The sequence below is a fragment of the Aquarana catesbeiana genome, linkage group LG10 (genome assembly GCF_042186555.1).
Source record: "Aquarana catesbeiana isolate 2022-GZ linkage group LG10, ASM4218655v1, whole genome shotgun sequence".
NCBI classification, from domain to species: Eukaryota; Metazoa; Chordata; class Amphibia; order Anura; family Ranidae; genus Aquarana; species Aquarana catesbeiana.
The window spans coordinates 72144508-72166139 of NC_133333.1; the positions used below are offsets into that span (position 1 = coordinate 72144508).

General features: G+C 44.7%; 1 protein-coding gene across 3 annotated transcripts in view; it reads left to right on the forward strand.

Moving 5' to 3' along the window:
* The window catches only part of TMC4 (transmembrane channel like 4), a 1453434-nt gene that overhangs the window by 101840 nt on the left and 1329962 nt on the right, over positions 1-21632 (forward strand). For all 3 annotated transcript variants that reach the window (XM_073602282.1, XM_073602283.1, XM_073602285.1), the window contains exon 2: positions 20926-21130. In XM_073602282.1, the coding sequence (XP_073458383.1) occupies positions 20926-21130 (205 nt within the window). The remainder of the gene's footprint in view (positions 1-20925; positions 21131-21632) is intronic.

Genomic DNA, 21632 nt, shown 5'->3' on the forward strand with positions numbered 1-21632 from the left:
ATGGAACAGCAATTATAGCTGGATCTCATGTAATGTGACAAGTCTGTACTTATCTATTCCACACACTTTGGGTCTGCAGGCAGTTGCATATTTCCTAACAAGGTCAGGGAGGTTTTCTTTAAATGTGCAAGAATTTATTTTGATGAGTTTAGAATATCTACTGACACATAATTTTTTCATGTTCGACGGGGACTACTACCTCCAGAAATGCGGAGCCTCTATGGGGGCTAAATTCTCACCGTCCCTAACCAATCTATACATGGGATGGTGGGAGAAATTCTGCATTTTTGGACCGGGTAGTCCCCGGCGAAAGGACACTGTATTCTACAGTAGATTTATAGATTACCTCCTCTTTGTGGTCTCTGAACCACACATTGACCTTGACTCATGGCTGTCATATATGAATGATAATGAACTCAACCTAAAATTTACTGAACGCCATGATTCAACGTCAATGGAATTTTTGGATGTGCTACTGACTGCTTCAAATCTATTCAGAAAGCTCACAGCCAGCAACGCTTTATTGCGAGCCAACTCTAGTCATCTAGGACACACGATAAAAAGCATCCCAGTAGGACAGTTCCTTAGGCTCAAACGATTGTGTAGCAATGATTCAGATTTTAAAAGTGAAGCATCTTGTATGGCCTCTAGATTTAGAGAGAGAGGTTACTCTGTACCAATTATAAATAGAGCATTATCCATTGCCAACAAAACGCCCCTATGTGATTTGTTTTGCGATAAACCCTCGGTAAAGTATAGATCTAAACGTATAGATCTAAACGTATAATATTCCTGTGTTTTCAACGCCATACAGTATTGAATTCGATAGCATCAAAAAGATTGTTGTTAAATATCTACCGGTTCTATCTAGTGATCCAATTTACTCACAGATGCTCTCAAATGGCATCAGAACGGTTTCAAGGAGAGCGCCCTCTCTAGGGAGACGGTTGTCACCTAGTCTATACACGAGTACCAAGACACCTACCCATTGGCTAAAATTCAAGGGCACTTTTGGATGTGGCATCAATAGTTGTATATATTGTCCTTTTGTCAAGAAAGGTGACACTGTTCTTTCTGTCACCACCGGCAAAACCCACAAAATCAAATCATTCATTAACTGTAATACATGGTTTGTGGTTTACGTGATTACATGCACATCATGTCCCATCCAGTACGTGGGTAGAACGACACGCAAGCTAAGAGATCGGCTTTATGATCACCTTTACGATATAGACAGAAACCATCCCACCAACATAGCACGACATTGGAACGATTACCACAACAAGGACGTATCAAGTCTGGTGATTCAGGGGATGGAAAAGATAGTAGGACCACTCAGAGGGGGCGATAAATTAAAAATATTATGCAGACAAGAAGTCCACTGGATATTTAATTTAAACACTAGAAAACCTGCTGGCCTCAACTTTAAGTGGGACGTGTCCCATTTCTATGAATAAAGGATCATGTAGAAAATGCATGTCTATTTGATTTTAATTTTGCATTTTACTACCAATAATAGAGTCCGATATTTTTCATTCGCAGATGGTTTTCGTCCTCTTCTATCAGTGATCCCTTCTCTACCTTGTCCCATTCTGTACTCTGTCAGATGCTGCTGCGCTTCTGTCCTTTTTGCCCTTTGCCTCTCGTCTTTTCCACTTAATTTCTTAGCTGTCTCTTATTTTCTGTCCCTTCACTGCTGGCTCTCTTCCATCTGACTCTTTTTGTTTTTGAATTTTTTCTGGTACGATATTTTTATTGGGGTATGAAAAAGGGAAAACCAGATAACAAATTCTCACGCAGGGGATATGGACATAAAACATTAGAAAGAGGTTCACGTAAAAGTACATAATAAGACATATATTATGAGGGTGTAGATTATGAACTGATGTCAACCTGCCAGCCAGGTGCTGGGGGTCAGTGCGCAATGCCTGAGCCTTGAGACCCAGGGGCTAAGGCAGACAAGGGGGACTGTGTTTGTCCACAGAACGGGGAAGAGGAAAGCAAGCAAACACAAAAAAAGAAAAAAAAAAACACACACAGAAAAAAACAAAAACACGCACAACAGTGGGGGGGGAAGGGGGTGGTAAGTGTAGAACAGAGTGGCGGGCAAGAGGCCCAGAAATAGAGAGGAATAGGGAAGGAGAAAAGGGGGTTCCCCAGGCTGGAGATGAGTTCAAATTGAACTTAAAGTCCTAGACTAGTCATATGTAGATTAGGGAGTGTGTAGGACCACCACGGGGCCCACACCTTAAGGAATTTTGCATGGGAGTCGTGGAGGACACTGGACATTTTTTCGTGGATCATAAGGGTTGTCAAGGTATTCTTTACCTCTGCGAATGAGAAGGTTTTTTCCAAGCCCTCGCTATTGTTCATTTGGCAGCGATAAATAAGTATGTAGCTAGTTTCTGCTGGTGAGAGACAAGGCCCGGGAGCGGGCAATGGAGTAATGCAAATTTGGGGTCTTTGTGGAAGGGGACATGAAATAGGGAGGATAGTAGGCCAAAGACCCTTGACCAGAGTCCCACAAGACGGGGGCAAGTGTGTGTAGTTAATTTCTTCGTTGACCACAACCCCGAAGGCATCTGTCATTGCATGACAGGTTTGACTTGGCGATACGGGCTGGGACCCAGTACCAGCGCAGGAGGACCTTATAGGCCGCCTCCAACGTGGCAGTATTAAAGGAGTATTTTGCTATGCTGGGCCAGGCCTTACTCCAATCCGCAAGATCTAAGGGGGACAGGTCACGTTCCCATTTCAGCACATAGGAAAGGATAGTGGAAGTGCTGCCGGCAGTTAGTAAGGAGTAGATCATAGAAATGGTGTCGCGAGCACCTGGACAATGCTGGCAGGTATGCTCAAAGGCAGTCATTTGATATGGAAAGGAGCCAAGGCGCCGGAGGGAAGTTATCCAGTGTCGCAGCTGGATGTAAAGGAAGAGTTACAGGCGGAGCTTCATGGGTCTCTTGAAATGATGGCCACGTGGGGAAGGCGCGGGTATTAAGAAAGTGACGAACCAGGCTGAACCTATGCGCAGGCCACCATGAAAAAATGTGTGTAACCAAACTACAGGTACATTTTATCACCTGCAATGGCAATGCTCCACGATTCAGACATTCTGGACACAGGTGATACGGTTCCTGCATGACACTATGGGCTTCCCTATAACATTACAACCCAAGCTGTGTCTCCTAGGCATATTTCCTGAGCCGGAACTAGATACATTTACCAAAATATTCCTGAATGAAACCCTGTTTTCCGCAAAGAAGTTTATAGCTAGAGTTTGGATGAGACCCAATCCACCAGAGCTCTCATACTGTATAGCAGAAGTTAATAATGCGCTACCCTATAAGAAGCTTATATATTCCCATAGAGGATGTCCCTCAAAGTATGAAAGGATCTGGGATAGGTGGCTTAAGGCTCCTGAAACTTGTGTTTAACTGGGAATAAGTGTGCCATGACTCTTCTCCACACTGGTATCTGCACCAGTGGTAAGTGTGGGGGTGGACTGAAGAATACAGTAGTACAAAACACCTTATAATGCATAACCAAAGGTAAAGGATACCGATTGCATTGTCATACACCAATAGCGTGTATTGTTGAGGGATGTCGCAGTGTGATATCTGAATATGTTGCTGTATATTCTATCAGAAGCATGTCACAAACGCTTTATATATGTATGTTTTCTTTTTGTTCAATAAAATCTTGTTTAAGGGAAAAAAAGCAGATTATAGCGTGGTAAAAAAAGATCTAGGGACCAAAATAGGGATGTTTTGAAAAGATACAAAAAATGGGGTATTATGTCCATTTTCAATATGTTAATCCTCCCAAACCACGGGTATAGAATAGAATCATATTTTTTGAGATCCTGTAAAGTACGTTGCATAAGAGGGATATAATTTGTTGAGTACAAATGGACTGGATCAGGAGGAATATTAATACCTTGATATTTTAGTGCAGAGGAGCAGAATTTATATGAAAATGTATTCTTCAGTGCCAGGACTTGGTGTGGTTAAAGTGACGCATTAAGAATTTCCGATTTTTATACATTTACCTTGAAGTTACTCAAGGCTCCAAAACCCTGAAATTCAGATAGGATAGAAGGCATAGAGACATATGGATTAGTGACATGAAGTAACAGGTCATCAGCAAATAATGCAAGTTTAATTTCCTGCTGATCTATCTGTATGCCAGTGATGGAAGGATTTTGTCTAATGGCTATTGCTAAATGCTCCATTACTAGGACGTAAAGCAAAGGAGATAGAGGACATCCCAGGCGAGTACCATTTTGTATAGGAAAACTTGCAGTCAATGATCCATTAATCCTTATTCTGGCCTTAGGTTTGGAGTATAGTGCTAAGATCTTATTAAGCAAATTTGAGCCCATCCCTATTTGCCTCAAGGAATGCTCAAGTAAAAGCCACCCGATCGAAAAGTCTTCTCCGCATCGAGAGAGAAGGCATACTGGTATTTTAGCTCTTTCGACATAACCCATAAGTAGGAAAGATTTTATTGTATTGTCTCGTGCTTTTTTTCCTTGGACAAATCCGGCCTGGTCTATATGTCTGTATGTACCAGATACGCAATCAGTTTGGCGTAAATTTTTATATCTACCCCACTTAGGGATATCGGATGGTAACTAGAGCATAATGTTAAATCCTTATCTGGTTTGGGGATGAAAGTATTATGGGCTTCCAGTGTCTGTGTCGGAAATGGGTTAGTGGAAGAGATGGAATTAAACACTTGAAGCATAAATGCAGATAGGTATTCTTTATATATTTTATAGAATTTTGGGGTAAATCCATCTAGGCCCGGACTCTTACCTGATGGAATGTTGGTAATTACGCCCAATAATTCCTCATTTGAAAAGGGACCGTCCAAAGATTTCCTGTTATCATCTAGTGTTGGAATGGCAGTCTCCTGCACGTAGTCTTCAATGCGACAAGTACTAGATCCCAGGTCTTCCAAAGGTGACGGTGAAACCAAATTATAGAGAGCTGAGAAATATTTCCTAAATGTTTGTTGAAGATGTGGATCTGAAGTAGTTTCCCCCGATTTACTTCCTAATACTACATATAAAGGTCTGAGAAGAATGGGGATGTAGTGTACATGCAAACAGTCTCCCACATTTATTCCTGTATCTATAACTATCTAAGGCACATCTATGTTGATAAGAACTATGGGATGCTTCCAAAAGCTGTAATAAAGATGCCCTGGCAGACGATATGTCAGCTAATGTTTCTGCAGACTGGGACACTTTATGCAGTATTTCTAAACAATGAAGCCTTGACAAAGTATTTTGAATGGCCGTGCCATGTTGAATAAACAACGCTCACAGTACCGCCTTAAGAGCCTCCCATTTTACAGGTAACACAGTCTTGTCCTGTTCATGTTTAGAAACAAAGTTGCAAATTGCCTCTACAATTGCCTTGTGGCAAAGTAGGACTGACATTAACGTATCATTCAAAGGCCAAGACCAACTTGTGCCCCGACTCTGAGGGGGATACATTGTTAAAAATACAGGTGAATGATCAGACCAAATAAACTACCCTGTTTCTAAGGAAGAGTTCCACTCCAGGACCTTTGGACTAGACAGAAAATAGTCTAGCCCACTATAGGATTTGTGTGCTGAGGATAAATATGTATAATTACAATCTTTGGGATATAAAATCCGCCATAGATCGAGTGGCCTGTGATCAAACAATTGTTTTTTAAGGGCCCTCAAACGAGAGTAAAAAATATTACATCGCTGGGCAGAGGTATCCAACTGGGGCTCTAAAGCTAAATTAAGATCTCACAAGGATAATACCTTCAGCAAATTCCACTAATATACGAAAGTAACGTGATATTGTTGTGGTTTGGTCATGATTTGGAATATAAAAAATTAGCAATTGTAAAAAGTTTATCCCACAGCCAGAATTTAAGTAAGAGGTATCTGCCATTAGGGTCCTCTATATGTTCCAAATAATGCATGGGTAGGTGTTTGTGGAAAGCAATGGAGACCCCCCTTGCCTTGAATTTGACGTACTATGGAACCACTGAGAATAATATTTACGGGAACACACAGGAATGCCATCAGTACAAAAATGGGTCTCCTGGACGAATATAATATCTACCCTGGCTTCGTGCCAACTATATAGGATCTCACCTTTTCGATTCATTAAGGCCCTTGACATTATAAGTACAAAGTTTCAATGAAGGTGCCATCTTCTGGCTGAAAGAAAACAACTAATTTAGGGAATAAAAGGAGAGAAGGATCCCTCTCTCAGGACATTGGGCTACCCAGGGACCACAAAAGATAACAATGGGTGGGGGGGTGGGGTACAAAAACAAAGGGATATGAAATATATTCCACAAAATTCGACCAGACCCCCCCCAGGCTGGTATACCTAAGGGGGGAAGGGGAGTAGTTGAACACAGAGGATGCCTCTCAACAGAGACCCGGGACGGATATAATATATATACCATATCTTCCACACAGCTTACTGCTATATAAATTAGAGCCAACATTTTCATCCAAATTGACCAAACATCGTGAATAAAAAAACAAAAACCGACCAAACTATTTTTGTTGTCCCCATCGCATGTTGTAATTCTCATTGGGGCCCCGATCACATTGTCAGGATGCACGAGCCCGTGCAAGTCCAACACGGGCTCCCCAACCATACCCAACTCACAGGCCTCCCACTCTGTCCCACCCGAACCACTGCGGGCACCAATTAGGGTTAGGGACACCCCAGATCGGCTTGGATGTCGCAGAGTGGTCCCCCAACTTGGTCAAGAATCAGTTTGCATGGGTGTGTGAACCCATACGATTGTTTCTGATGTGGTTCTAATGTGAACCTAAAGGGGTCCCGCATGACTTTGATCCAAATATGATGCGGGCTCTCCCCATATAACCTAATTTTGTGGGCATACTATACAGGAAAGTTTCAGCTCCCTGTCAGCGTGACTGGAACGCAGTAAAAAGAGTGATGCAGTACCTCAAAGGAACAATTAAGATGAAGTTACGGTTACCAGCAACAATCACATCCAAAACTGGTCAGATATGTGGATGCTGATTGGGCCGGGGGCTGCATAGACCGCAAATCCACAAGTGGATTCATCTTCCAATATGGGGAAGGAACCATAAGTTGGTCTAGTCAAAAGAAAACAACTGTAGCTCCATCTTCAACTGAAGCAGAGTACGTTGCAGCAACACACACACACACGTGTCAAGAGGTGACATGGATTTGTCAACTTTTTGTGGACATTGGAATAGACATGCCAAAACCAATTCCCATTTTTTGAAGACAACCAGGGTTGTATACAGCTTATGCAATCAGAAAGGGTCAATCCTAGGACCAAACACATCGATGTCAAGTCACACCTACTAAGGGACTAAGGGAGCAAGATGTTATTGACATTCAATACTGCCGTCAGAGGAGATGACTGCCGATGCACTCGTCAGGCCTTTGTTGAAGGAACGTCATAGTTCTACCTAGAAGAAGCTGAATATAATTTGACAAAGCACATGTTGTTGAGAAGGGGTTTTGAAAGAACAACAACATGTAATGTAAAGTTGCTTTTATAAACTGTGTACTGTGTGCATTTATACCTTTCTATCCAGCAGGTGGCACAGTAGTGTTATGGTTTGTATTGTAAGGCAATGAAATGAGAGGAAGTGCTTGTCTATCCTCAATTTGTGTTCTTGTATATTCCTGCTTCCTGTCTACACAATGTAAAGCCATGATAAAGATATCCTCGGGGGCGTGTCGAAGATGGCCACCGGAGAAAATGTGCCCCTGCAGAATACTGCCTGCAACCAGACCCAAAAGATAGGGGACCCCCTTAGGAACGGTATGCCCAAAAGGAAATACACTGAGTTGTCCTGCAAGCCCCAAAATATCCCTAAATCCTCACCCTCCACAGCGTGGCCATCTCCCTCCAAAGCGGTCAATATGGCATCCCAGACGGAGGACACTGACCCAGGGCTGCGGGAGCAAAACAACTTTAATGCTCTGATGCAGGCTATCGCCACTTGCCAGACCACCCTGACAGGGAAAATAGAGTGCATGCAGCTCGACATCAGCCTGATCCGCAGGGACATAGACTGTTTCTGCTCCAGGCTGACTGAAACTGAGAGGAGAGTGGGGGAAGCGGAGGACACCTTGCAAATACACGGAGTCTCACTCCACACGCTGCAGACCAAAATGAAAACCCTGGAAGCCCATGCGGAGGACGCTGAGAACAGGAACCGAAGGAACAACCTCCGGATAGTGGGACTACCTGAGGGAACGGAAGGTAAAGACCCCACGCCTTTCACTGAACACCTGTTGCGTACCCTCCTTCCAGATGCCTGGTTTTCAATTTTTTTTTGTAGCGGAGAGGGCACACAGGATGCCTGCTACCCGGGGGCTCCCAGGAGCTCCTCCACATACATTTATTTTAAAGCTCCTGAACTTCAGAGACTGTGACTTAGTCCTGCGGGAGGCAAGAAGGATTGAGGTGCTCCGCCATGAGGGAGCGAAACTTATGATATTCCCCGATTACTCGGTCGATACACAAAAGCTGTGAAGATCCTTTGACCAAATTAAGATGGACCTCCATAACCGAAAGATTAAATATAGCATGCTGTTCCCCGCCCGACAGAGTCCAAGATATGGAGTCGGTGCGGTTTTTTACCTCTCCTGAAGATGCGTCCAGATGGCTGGAAACATTATCAAGAGGATGACCCTGCTGACATTGTGTTTCCCCTTTTAATATAAACTGATTTACTGTTCAGCACAGGCCTGACTCGCCTGCCGGCTCTATGGCCTGCATAACTTTTAACTTTCTTGTTTTTACTCAGCTCCTCCATCCACCTGTGATTAAGCCATCCCTGATTCTTCATAAGAACTTGTACTGTGAGTATATAACGTTGCTGCACAGGGATTGTATGTGAAATTGTGATGGAGTGAGCTTCCTGCCCCTGTCAATACCTCTGACAGTAGTGACTGAAGTTCCAGGTTGGCAACTTGTTCCAGTTTAAGAGTAATACCCCTGGAACACTCTGGGAGACCCATTGATCTTCAGGGATCGTTTATCCTGATTTTTTTGTCTCACTGACTGGACTCTCTGAATACAGACTGTGTCGTTCTGGTGTTTCACTGTTCACGTGCCCCACGGGCAGTTGTCACAAATCGTTTTGGGGAACAAGCACCCCACAGTTTGGGCGGTGGTGCAGGGTGGGGGGAGGTTCCGGAGTGGCTGTTTCTACTCCAAGTTTTTCTATTTTAATTTTTTTCTTATGATTTGTTTGCTAAAAGTAAGATGTTTAATGTTGTTCTCTCGCCACTAGAGGGAGCAGGATACCTAAGTAAATGTGCATGGATACCTGAACTCACTACTAGAAATGCTGATATTTTGTGTAAGTTCTCTATAGTTTTAAGGATATTGCAATCCTGTCAGACATTCACCATGATGACCAAATTACCCCCCTTAATGTCTTGTCTTGCAACGTACGAGGCTTAAACTCCAGGATAAAACATTCCTTGGTATTCAATTACATCAAAAAGTACAACCCCCATATCTGCATATTGCAGGAGACGCACTTAACTGGGAGGAGGATGCTGTCTCTAAAGAAACCCTGGGTAGGCTCCTATTACCACTCTACTTTACCCTCCTGGATCTACATTAGAATCCTGAAGGAAAATATGTTGCTATTCATGCTATGTGTGACAGGATGGAAATGGTTGTTGTTGGACTGTATAACCCACCTCCGGCCTCCCTAAATGTTCTTCATAAATTGACCCCTATACTAGCTCAATACCCAGCTGCAGCTGTGTTACTAGCAGGTGATTTTAACCACTTCAGCCCCGGACCATTGTGCTGCATAAGGACCAGAGGACTTTTTCCAATTTGGCACTGCGTTGCTTTAACTGCTAATTGCGCGGTCATGCAATGCTGTACCCAAACGAAATTTGCGTCCTTTTCTTCCCACAAATAGAGCTTTCTTTTGATGGTATTTGATCACCTCTGCCGTTTTTATTTTTTGCGCTATAAACAGAAAAAGACCGAAAATTTTGAAAAAAAATGATATTTTCTACTTTTTGTTATAAAAAAATCCAATAAACTCAATTTTAGTCATACATTTAGGCCAAAATGTATTCGGCCACATGTCCTTAGTAAACAAAATGTCAATAAGCGTATATTTATTGGTTTGCGCAAAAGTTATAGCGTCTACAAACTAGGGTACATTTTCTGGAATTTACACAGCTTTTAGTTTATGACTGCCTATGTAATTTCTTGAGGTGCTAAAATGGCAGGGCGGTACAAAACCCCCCCAAATGACCCCATTTTGGAAAGTAGACACCCCAAGGAAATTGCTGAGAGGCATGTTGAGCCCATTGAATATTAATTTTTTTTGTCCCAAGTGATTGAATAATGACAAAAAAAAAAAAAAATTACAAAAAGTTGTCACTAAATGATATATTGCTCACACAGGCCATGGGCATATGTGCAATTGCACCCCAAAATATATTCAGCTGCTTCTCCTGAGTACGGGGATACCACATGTGTGGGACTTTTTGGGAGTCTAGCCGCGTACGGAGCCCCGAAAACCAATCACCGCCTTCAGGATTTCTAAGGGCGTAAATTTTTGATTTTACTCCTCACTGCCTATCACAGTTTCGGAGGCCATGGAATGCCCAGATGGCACAAAACCCCCCACAAATGACCCCATTTTGGAAAGTAGACACCCGAAGCTATTTGCTGAGAGGCATGGTGAGTATTTTGCAGCTCTCATTTGTTTTTGAAAATGAAGAAAGGCAAGAAAAAAAATTTTTTTTTCTTTTTTCAATTTTCAAAACTTTGTGACAAAAAGTGGGGTCTGCAAAATACTCACTATACCTCTCAGCAAATAGCTTGGAGTGTCTACTTTCCAAAATGGGGTCATTTGGCTGGGGGTTTGTGCCACCTGGGCATTCCATGGCCTCTGAAACTGTGATAGGCAGTGAAGAGTGAAATCAAAAATTTACGCACTTAGAAAGCCTGAAGGCGGTGCTTGGTTTTTGGGGTCCCGTACGCGGCTAGGTTCCCAAAAAGTCTCACACATGTGGTATCCCCGTACTCAGGAGAAGCAACAGAATGCATTTTGGGGTGTAATTTAACATATTCCCATGGCATGTTTGAGCAATATATCATTTAGTGACAACTTTGTGCAAAAAAAAAAAAAAAATTGTCTGTTTCCCGCAACTTGTGTCACAATATAAAATATTCCATGGACTCGACATGCCTCTCAGCAAATAGCTTGGGGTGTCTACTTTCCAAAATGGGGTCATTTGGGGGGGGGGGTTTGAACTGTCCTGGCATTTTATGCACAACATTTAAAGCTTATGTCACACATCACCCACTCTTCTAACCACTTGAAGACAAAGCCCCTTCTGACACTTTTTGTTTACATGAAAATTTTTTTTTTTTGCAAGAAAATTACTTTGAACCCCCAAACATTATATATTATTTTTATAGCAAATGCCCTACAGATTATAATGGTGGGTGTTTCATTTTTTTTTTTCCACAAGCATTTTTTGGGGAAAAACACACCTTTTTAAATTTTAATGCACTAAAACACACTATATTGCCCAAATGTTTGATGAAATAAAAAAGCTGATCTTAGGCCGAGTACATGGATACCAAACATGACATGCTTTAAAATTGCGCACAAACGTGCAGTGGCAACAAAATAAATACATTTTTAAAAGCCTTTAAAAGCCTTTACAGGTTACCACTTTAGATTTACAGAGGAGGTCAACTGCTAAACTTACTGCCCTCGATCTGACCTTCACGGTGATACCTCACATGCATGGTGCAATTGCTGTTTACATTTGACGCCAGACCGACGCTTGCGTTCGCCTTAACGCGAGAGCAGGGGGGGACAGGGGTGCTTTTTTTTTTTTTTTTTTTTTATCTTATTTTTAAACTGTTCCTTTCATTTTTTTTTAAATCATTTTTATTGTTATCTCAGGGAATGTAAATATCCCCTATGATAGCAATAGGTAGTGACAGGTACTCTTTTTTGAAAAAATTGGGGTCTATTAGACCCTAGATCTCTCCTCTGCCCTCAAAGCATCTGACCACACCAAGATCAGTGTGATAAAATGCTTTCCCAATTTCCCAATGGCGCTGTTTACATGCGGCGAAATCTAAGTCATAAAATGCTCGTAGCTTCCGGTTTCTTAGGCCATAGAGATGTTTGGAGCCACTCTGGTCTCTGATCAGCTCTATGGTCAGCTGGCTGAATCACCGGCTGCATTCTCAGGTTCCCTGTTGAGACAGAAGAGCCAGAGAAAAACATGGAAGATGATGGGGGGGGGGCATTCCCTCCCACTGCCTGTAAAAGCAGTCTAGAGGCTAATTAGCCGCTAGGATTGCTTTTACATGAAAGCCGACCGCTGGCTGAAAAGAATGATACCAAGATGATACCTAAACCTGCAGGCATCATTCTGGTATAACCACTCAAAGTCGTGAATGGCATACCTGAAGACAAAAAAATGGTTAACAATAAAGCACAGTAAACAGTAAAATATAAAAAATTGCATACCTGAAAAGCAAACATGATAAAACATAATAACAATAAAACATTGCAGAATAGAATACAGTAAAAAAGAGCAGAACAATAGAGAGAGAATAGAGAGAGAGAGAGAACAATAAAACGACAACTATTTTTTTTTATTTTATATATTTTTTTTGTGTTTTTTTTTTTACACTGTTTTTGTAACTGTAACTTTTATAACGGTAACCAGTTCCAGGTTCGAGTCTCTCAAAATGCGATGAAATGAAAGTGTGCCTAGTCTGTGCAATGCTGTACCCTACGCTAATACTCAACTAGTGAATGGTAGCGTTCAAAACATTCACCAATGCAAAGACCAGGATTGTCAGGACAGGAGGGACAATAATAGAGGGTGTCACGCCTATATCCGCGCTTGCTGCAGACACAACATCTTTTTTGGGGGGGTTCGTTGGGTAGGGGTACTCGGGAGGACATAAAGAAAATGCCTCTCATGCAGCCGACTGCATTTGGTTGGGGATGTGAATGGGGGAAGTACGGGCACTGCAGAAGTGGTGGGTTCCCAATTAGGATTGGTGAATGCAGCAGGAAGGGCACTATGGGCACGACGGGCCTGTGTTTGTCTTCTTCTTGGTGGCAGCGGGACTCTACTTGTGCTTGCCACCTCACGAGCTTAAACTGCACTTATGGGACTCGCCACGTCACCAAGTGTTACTGCAGTGCTGGTTTGACTACGACCGGGGTGTACTAGGCCGCTGGCACTTGCCAGTTCACCAAAATGCTACCAAAAAAACTGTTAGCGATCGCAGGGATCAGGCCTGACTCTGCGAACGCTGCAGTTATGCGTTTAGTGTTTTGTAAGTGACAGTGATCGATCGATACTGCACTTGGGTGGGCTGGGCTGGGCCGGGCGGAGGGGCAAAACGCAGGTCCTAGCAGGTATCTGGGCTGATCCCGCTAACACTGCGTTTTTGGGAACCCTAAACTGCTGGGGACACTAGTATAGATCTGATCGGATCAGATATTGATCCGTTCAGATACTATACCACTAAGGGAGGCGTATGCTGCGTGCGTGGGTGTTAGCGGTACTGGCGCTAACCTGACACTGCTTGGGGCTGGTGCTTGCCAGCTCACCAAAACGCTACCAAAAAAACTGTTAGCGATCGCAGGGATCAGGCCTGACTCTGCGAACGCTGCAGTTATGCGTTTAGTGTTTTGTAAGTGACAGTGATCGATCGATACTGCACTTGGGTGGGCTGGGCTGGGCGGAGGGGCAAAACGCAGGTGCTAGCAGGTATCTGGGCTGATCCCGCTAACACTGCGTTTTTGGGAACCCTAAACTGCTGGGGACGCTAGTATAGATCTGATCGGATCAGATATTGATGCGTTCAGATACTATACCACTAAGGGAGGCGTATGCTGCGTGCGTGGGTGTTGGCGGTACTGGCGCTAATCTGACGCTGCCTGGGGTGATGCATATCACCGCCGGGCGATCAGGGGGCTAAACCTTTATTAGGTAATAAACGGCGGGTGCCCTGACACTATAAAAAATAAACAAACTAACCAGCGTCACCCGTAACGGTTATACGGTGATCAGTGGTGAAAGGGTTAACTAGGGGGCAATCAAGGGGTTAAAACATTTATTAGGTAGTATATGGGGGTCCCTGTCGCTATAAAACGCTGACGGCGAACCTAAATATTTACGTCCCCAACTAGCGTCACCAGCGACACTAATACAGCGATCAGAAAAATGATCGCTTAGCGACACTGGCGACAGGGGGTGATCAAGAGGTTAAAACTTTATTAGGGGGTGTTAGGGGGGTACCCTAGACCTTTTTTTTTATTTTATATATTTTTTTTGTGTTTTTTTTTTTACACTGTTTTTGTAACTGTAACTTTTATAACGGTAACCAGTTCCAGGTTCGAGTCTCTCAAAATGCGATGAAATGAAAGTGTGCCTAGTCTGTGCAATGCTGTACCCTACGCTAATACTCAACTAGTGAATGGTAGCGTTCAAAACATTCACCAATGCAAAGACCAGGATTGTCAGGACAGGAGGGACAATAATAGAGGGTGTCACGCCTATATCCGCGCTTGCTGCAGACACAACATCTTTTTTGGGGGGGTTCGTTGGGTAGGGGTACTCGGGAGGACATAAAGAAAATGCCTCTCATGCAGCCGACTGCATTTGGTTGGGGATGTGAATGGGGGAAGTACGGGCACTGCAGAAGTGGTGGGTTCCCAATTAGGATTGGTGAATGCAGCAGGAAGGGCACTATGGGCACGACGGGCCTGTGTTTGTCTTCTTCTTGGTGGCAGCGGGACTCTACTTGTGCTTGCCACCTCACGAGCTTAAACTGCACTTATGGGACTCGCCACGTCACCAAGTGTTACTGCAGTGCTGGTTTGACTACGACCGGGGTGTACTAGGCCGCTGGCACTTGCCAGTTCACCAAAATGCTACCAAAAAAACTGTTAGCGATCGCAGGGATCAGGCCTGACTCTGCGAACGCTGCAGTTATGCGTTTAGTGTTTTGTAAGTGACAGTGATCGATCGATACTGCACTTGGGTGGGCTGGGCTGGGCCGGGCGGAGGGGCAAAACGCAGGTCCTAGCAGGTATCTGGGCTGATCCCGCTAACACTGCGTTTTTGGGAACCCTAAACTGCTGGGGACACTAGTATAGATCTGATCGGATCAGATATTGATCCGTTCAGATACTATACCACTAAGGGAGGCGTATGCTGCGTGCGTGGGTGTTAGCGGTACTGGCGCTAACCTGACACTGCTTGGGGCTGGTGCTTGCCAGCTCACCAAAACGCTACCAAAAAAACTGTTAGCGATCGCAGGGATCAGGCCTGACTCTGCGAACGCTGCAGTTATGCGTTTAGTGTTTTGTAAGTGACAGTGATCGATCGATACTGCACTTGGGTGGGCTGGGCTGGGCGGAGGGGCAAAACGCAGGTGCTAGCAGGTATCTGGGCTGATCCCGCTAACACTGCGTTTTTGGGAACCCTAAACTGCTGGGGACGCTAGTATAGATCTGATCGGATCAGATATTGATGCGTTCAGATACTATACCACTAAGGGAGGCGTATGCTGCGTGCGTGGGTGTTGGCGGTACTGGCGCTAATCTGACGCTGCCTGGGGTGATGCATATCACCGCCGGGCGATCAGGGGGCTAAACCTTTATTAGGTAATAAACGGCGGGTGCCCTGACACTATAAAAAATAAACAAACTAACCAGCGTCACCCGTAACGGTTATACGGTGATCAGTGGTGAAAGGGTTAACTAGGGGGCAATCAAGGGGTTAAAACATTTATTAGGTAGTATATGGGGGTCCCTGTCGCTATAAAACGCTGACGGCGAACCTAAATATTTATGTCCCCAACTAGCGTCACCAGCGACACTAATACAGCGATCAGAAAAATGATCGCTTAGCGACACTGGCGACAGGGGGTGATCAAGAGGTTAAAACTTTATTAGGGGGTGTTAGGGGGGTACCCTAGACCTAAAGGGGGCTAATACTAACTGCCCTAACACAGTAACTGTCACAAACTGACACCATGCAGTAATCAGGAAAAAAAAAAGAAACTGCTTGGTGCCAGTGTGACGGGGGGGGGGGGGGTGATCGGGGGTGTAAAGTGTGCCTGGCATGTTCTACTGTGTGTGTTTGTGTTTGTGCACTTACATTACAGTCTTCTCTCCTCGGCGCCCGAACGGAAACTGCTGAGCCGAGGAGAGATGACATCACATCCTCTGCCTGTGTGTACTACACACAGGCAGGGGAGGATTCTCATTGGCTGGGAGCGATCGCGAGGGGGGGTTCACGATCGAATGGCCTCCCCCTCATCTCTGATCACTGCCAGACCAATGGCGACCGCCTCAGGCACTGGGGGGAGTCCGATTGGACCCCCCGCCCGCGGGAAGGCAATCACGTACCAGGTACGTGATTTTGCCTGCCCGTGCCATTCTGCTGACGTACATCAGCGTGAGGTGGTCGTCAAGTGGTTAATATGCCCCCCGATCCCAGCATGGATAAACTTGGCACTGATGTAGCCTCTGACTCTCCACTGTCAGGATGGGCAGAGGAATATGGCCTTAGTGATGTGTAGAGGTGGCGATACCCCAGGGAAAGGCAATAGACTTATTCTATGCCAGAGGCCCCCTACTCTCTCGCACCCAAGAGGTCAAAATTCTGCCACGTGGCATTTCTGATCATGCTCCCCTTCTCCTACAGATTAACACGGATTCACTGGTGGACACTAGCCTCTGGTGACTCTCAGGTTTCTGGATAACAGACGAGCGTGTTGCCTGAGGTTGCAGGAGAGATGGGCACATATTGGCTGCATAGCAGGGGGACGCCCCCCTCCCCCAATGGTGTGGGATGCTTATAAGGCGTATACACGAGGACAATACTGCACGATTATTAGCAAGGTTAGGAAAAAACAGGCTTGCATTGGAGGAGGCGGAGGGACAAGCCCATAGTTTAGAAACAAACTATGTGACTACTAGAGACGCAGGGACATATGCAGCACTCCAAACGCTCCACGAGCAATCTCTGTGCTGAGAGCCACAGTGACTTGGAAGCTTTTGCTGTCAGTTGCAGAGAATATATTCGAGCAAGGGGAGAGATCAGGCAGATTGTTAGCATGGCTGGCTAGGGAATGCTCTACTATAGCACACATTGCGAATATTAAAGATGATCAGGGACATGTACAGACTGACCCTCTCCTGATTAATGCTAGATTCGCACAATACTATGAACACTTATACAAGTCCAGGACAGACTATACACCAGATTCTCTACAAGATTTCCTGGCCCAGATAGAATTTCCTACCCTATCGGACGCGGCGAATACTAAACTAGATGCACCAATCACCCTTGAAGTGCAGCAGGCGATCTCATCGCTCCAACCTGCAAAAATCCCGGGCCCAGATGGCCTACCGGCCAAATTTTGTAAGACAAATAGTGAATTCCTTGCCCTACAGTTTCTACTATCCATGCTAGAAGATCAGTGTCTCCCACCATCTATGTCGGAGGCAGTGATTGTGGTGATCCCTAAACCACATAAGGACCCTGAGCTCTGTGAGTCATATCGACCCGTATCACTCCTCAATGTCGATTCCAAGATAATTACCAAAATTTTAGCAAATCGTCTTAACTCGGTCATCCTTTCCCCTGGTTCATGGAGACCAAACCGGATTCATGCCAGGTAAGGGCACAGACATCAACCTGCGTCGGTTATATACGAACATATCCCACACGGTGGCCACGGAATCTCCGGGAGTCTCTTTAGATGCCGAAAAGGCTTTCAACTCGGTCGAATTGGAGTTCCTCTGGCGAGTATTAGAGAAGTTCAATTTTGGGCCCAAATTCATCTCGTGGATAAAGTTAATGTATGCCAGTCCCACTGCTAGAGTCAGAACTAATGGCACCCTCTCACCCACCTTCAATCTGCACAGGGGCACTAGGCAAAGTTGTCCACTGTACCCGGGGCTATTTGCCCTGGCTATCGAACCCCTGGCCATCCTCATTAGGTCATCTACAATCACAAGGGGGATGGAGATGGGCCCACCGAGGAAACAGATTTCCCTCTATGCAGATGACGCCCTCCTTTATCTCCCCGATGCCTCGAGCTCCCTTGAGGAGGAGGCCCTGTGGGTTTATAGACCTATTTGGGTCCTTTTCCGGGATACATATTAATTGGAACAAATCCATACTCTTCCCATTATCCCAGCCGCCCCTCCTCCCTCCTCCCCATATACCCCTGCAGTCGGTCACTAAATTCAGATATTTAGGCATTGAAATTCAAAGGATCCCTCCTGCTATCTAACAGATAATGTATACCCTATCCTACAACAACTCGCATGGAGATGCCTGGCCTTGAAGTCCCTCCCCCTAACACTGGTTGGGAGAATCAACCTCCTCAAAATCACATTTCTCCCCAAATTTCTGTATGTTTTCAGAAATACCACAGTCCTCATTCCCAACTCTTTTTTCCACAAACTGGATCAAGTGATCAATACCTTCATCTGGGCCGGTCTGAGCCCCAGGGTTTATAACTCCCCTGTCCGCAGGCGGACTGGCATTGCCATGCTTCAAACAATACTATTGGGCAGCGGTGATGGTAATAGTGTGTTGGTTCACCCAATCGCGACATAACCTGTTGGTTAATTTAGAGGCAGCCATTTTGGGGTCCTACTTGGCACTAAGCAACCTAGTGTTCAGAGGCCCGAGAGCACAAGCAGCAATGACTGTCCCTATGCGTACTATGACCAAGGTCTGGGAACAGCTGACAGCTAAACTCAATCCGCCTAACACACTCTCTCCTTATACGCCACTGAAACACGACTTCCAACTCACAGCGAGAATGTTTTTTCGTTACCTACAATTGCGACATGCAATACAAGCCCAATTTTCCACTGACGTACACTTAAAATCACATGTAGTGGAGCGTTTTCTTATTTCCACCAGTGCGACCGTATCCTCTCGTCCTTGTACCCTCGAATATCCTGTGAGACTGACGGCCGGGGGACTAGGCTGTTTAACAAATGGAAGGCGGATGTGCACTCCCTGACGAATGATGATTGGGAAGAAGAAATCCAACAATATATCCCTCTGATGATATCCGCTAGGGACAGGTACATCCAGATAAAATTCCTTCACAGGGCATATTACACCCCCCAAAGGCTTGCTAGGATATATCTTACCCACTCTGACAGATGTCCAAAATGTAATACTGAACTGGGTACATTCTTCCATGTAGTGTGGTCTTGTCCCCTTATTCAACAATTCTGGAGGGAGGTGGTGCAGTGTATTAACTCAATTGGAAACTTGACCATCGGGCTCGACCCTCGTGTCCTCTTACTTGGTATCTGTGACCAGGACTTTTTTTCTCAGAAAATAGGTGGAGGAACTCAACCAGGACCCCCCAAAACCCCCTACCCCCGACACACACACCCTCCAAAACGGATCAAATAGTGGGTATGGTCACATTTCACTCACAGTGGGAGGGTCTTAAAGGGGCATTAAATACCAGGAGTGCAATATGTACAGAGTGCAGAGTTTGGTGGGGTTACACACAGAGTGCAGCGTTCAGGGGTGCGCTACACGCAGAGTTCAGGGGTGCGCTACATGCAGAGTTCAGGGGTGCGCTGCATGCAGAGTGCAGAGTTCAGCCTTCTTCCACAACTGCTTAGATCTGTATCCCCATCTCACTTTCACCCCTCTTCTTCTCTAGTACCTCCCCTCACACTGTAGGTGGCTCCACCTCTCTCACTTGCAGGGAGATCATCCGGGGGGGGGTCAGCATCCGCACTGTACCCCGGGCACCTGCATCTCCCTTGTCCCCATACTGCACTTGGAAAACACAGGAAGCCAGACCTCTGTGTTTACAAGTGATAGTGGTGAGCAGGAAGCAAGGGGCCTGAGCCAAAGGTGGTGGAACTTAGTTCCACCAAGTTCCAGCTGAAAAAAAGCCCTGTCTGTGACACTCTCAACACAAATACTCACAAAAGGTTACTAATCTTCTATGCCTCATTTTATGCCAGGAAAGCCATCTTGACTAATTGGAAGCAGCCTGAGCCCCCAACGGTTGGACAGTGGTTGATTCTACCCTTCCACTCTACAAACTTACATATATGAGCCGTAAATGCCCGAAAAAAATTGGGAAAATATGGGGTGCCTGGGCCAAAAGCTAAAATCCTCCCCACACAACATGAGGTCTCCATTTTGCCTCAGATGAGCAGATAGACGAACCTTATGCAGGTTTTTCTCCCCCCCACCCCTTAGGAAACCCCCTTAATCATATTGTTGCAAATATGGTTGGTATAGAATAGGATTATTTGTAAATGTATGATACCTCGTTCTTTGAATAAAGATAACTCTACCTCCTTTTCTACAGAGAATGTATTATCGATGTTATGTACTAAGATACACATGTAAATAACATTTAGGCTACTATGTCTTACATCTTGATGTAATCTCCATCGATGTATATCATTTGTTTTGTTCGTTTTTTTTCTTCTTTTTCCATGTTTATAATTGTACTATGTACTGAAACTTCTCTTGCATTGGAGATTAATAAAAACTTTTCTGTTGAAAAAAAAAGATATCCTCCATGAAAGTAAAGGTGTTCTGCTGCATACAACAAGCTTACAGCGCCTAATTGCAACACTCTACATAATATACTGCACTAAAATGTTAGCATTTAAAAAAGAACTATTTATGGAATAAGACTGTTTCAATTTCTTCCAAACTGCTTTATAAATCTTAGTCAAAAGAAAAAAAAACTTACAAAACACAAGCACTAAGGTCTCACTCACACTTAGAACAGCTTTATATACTGTACATACATACATTATTATAACATATATATTTCTATATACACTTTTGACAGAATCAAGTTGTGCACCCCACAAATCAGCTGAATCTCCTGAGCCAGCCTTCTATTATTGCGACAGAGAAAGTCAGGTGTCGATAGTGGGAGCAGAGTCTATGCCAGAAGGTTTCCTAAGGAACAGCTGGACAGATGAGCCCATAAAAAATGAGGACGTGCCTGTAAAAGAACTTTACTTTCACTTGCAGAAGAGGAGAGAAATAAGGTAACTTCGCCATTAAATCTTTTATTTTACTTTCAGATTTTTTATAAAAGAAACAAATATGTACAGTATATCCTATTAAAGGATAAGTTGAATACTGTAATTAAATGCGATCCCCTTGTGGGACACGATCTTTGCTCGCCTGGATAGGCCTCTCTCACTTGCCTAGCAGCCAGTACGTAGCACGAACAAAAGTCTCTGCCACAGACTTGCTTGGAATAAACCCGTACGATCCTCTGCCACAGGATGTATTGGTTTGCGTTGAATGTCAGACACAGTACTTGGACCTCTAAGCCAACCCGGCAGTACTATGTAATAAGACTACTTCAGGATACGTCCTCCAACCGAGTCACCAGGCCCTTCTCCAGACCAGCACTCTGCGTGATCCTTCCATGACGGGTCCTCCCCTGGGATCTCCTCGGTTGTCCAGCTTCTTCACTCTGGATAGACAGCTCAGGACCATTCCTCGGCTGCTGTGGTAGGCCCCAGACAGACTTCTGGGCCC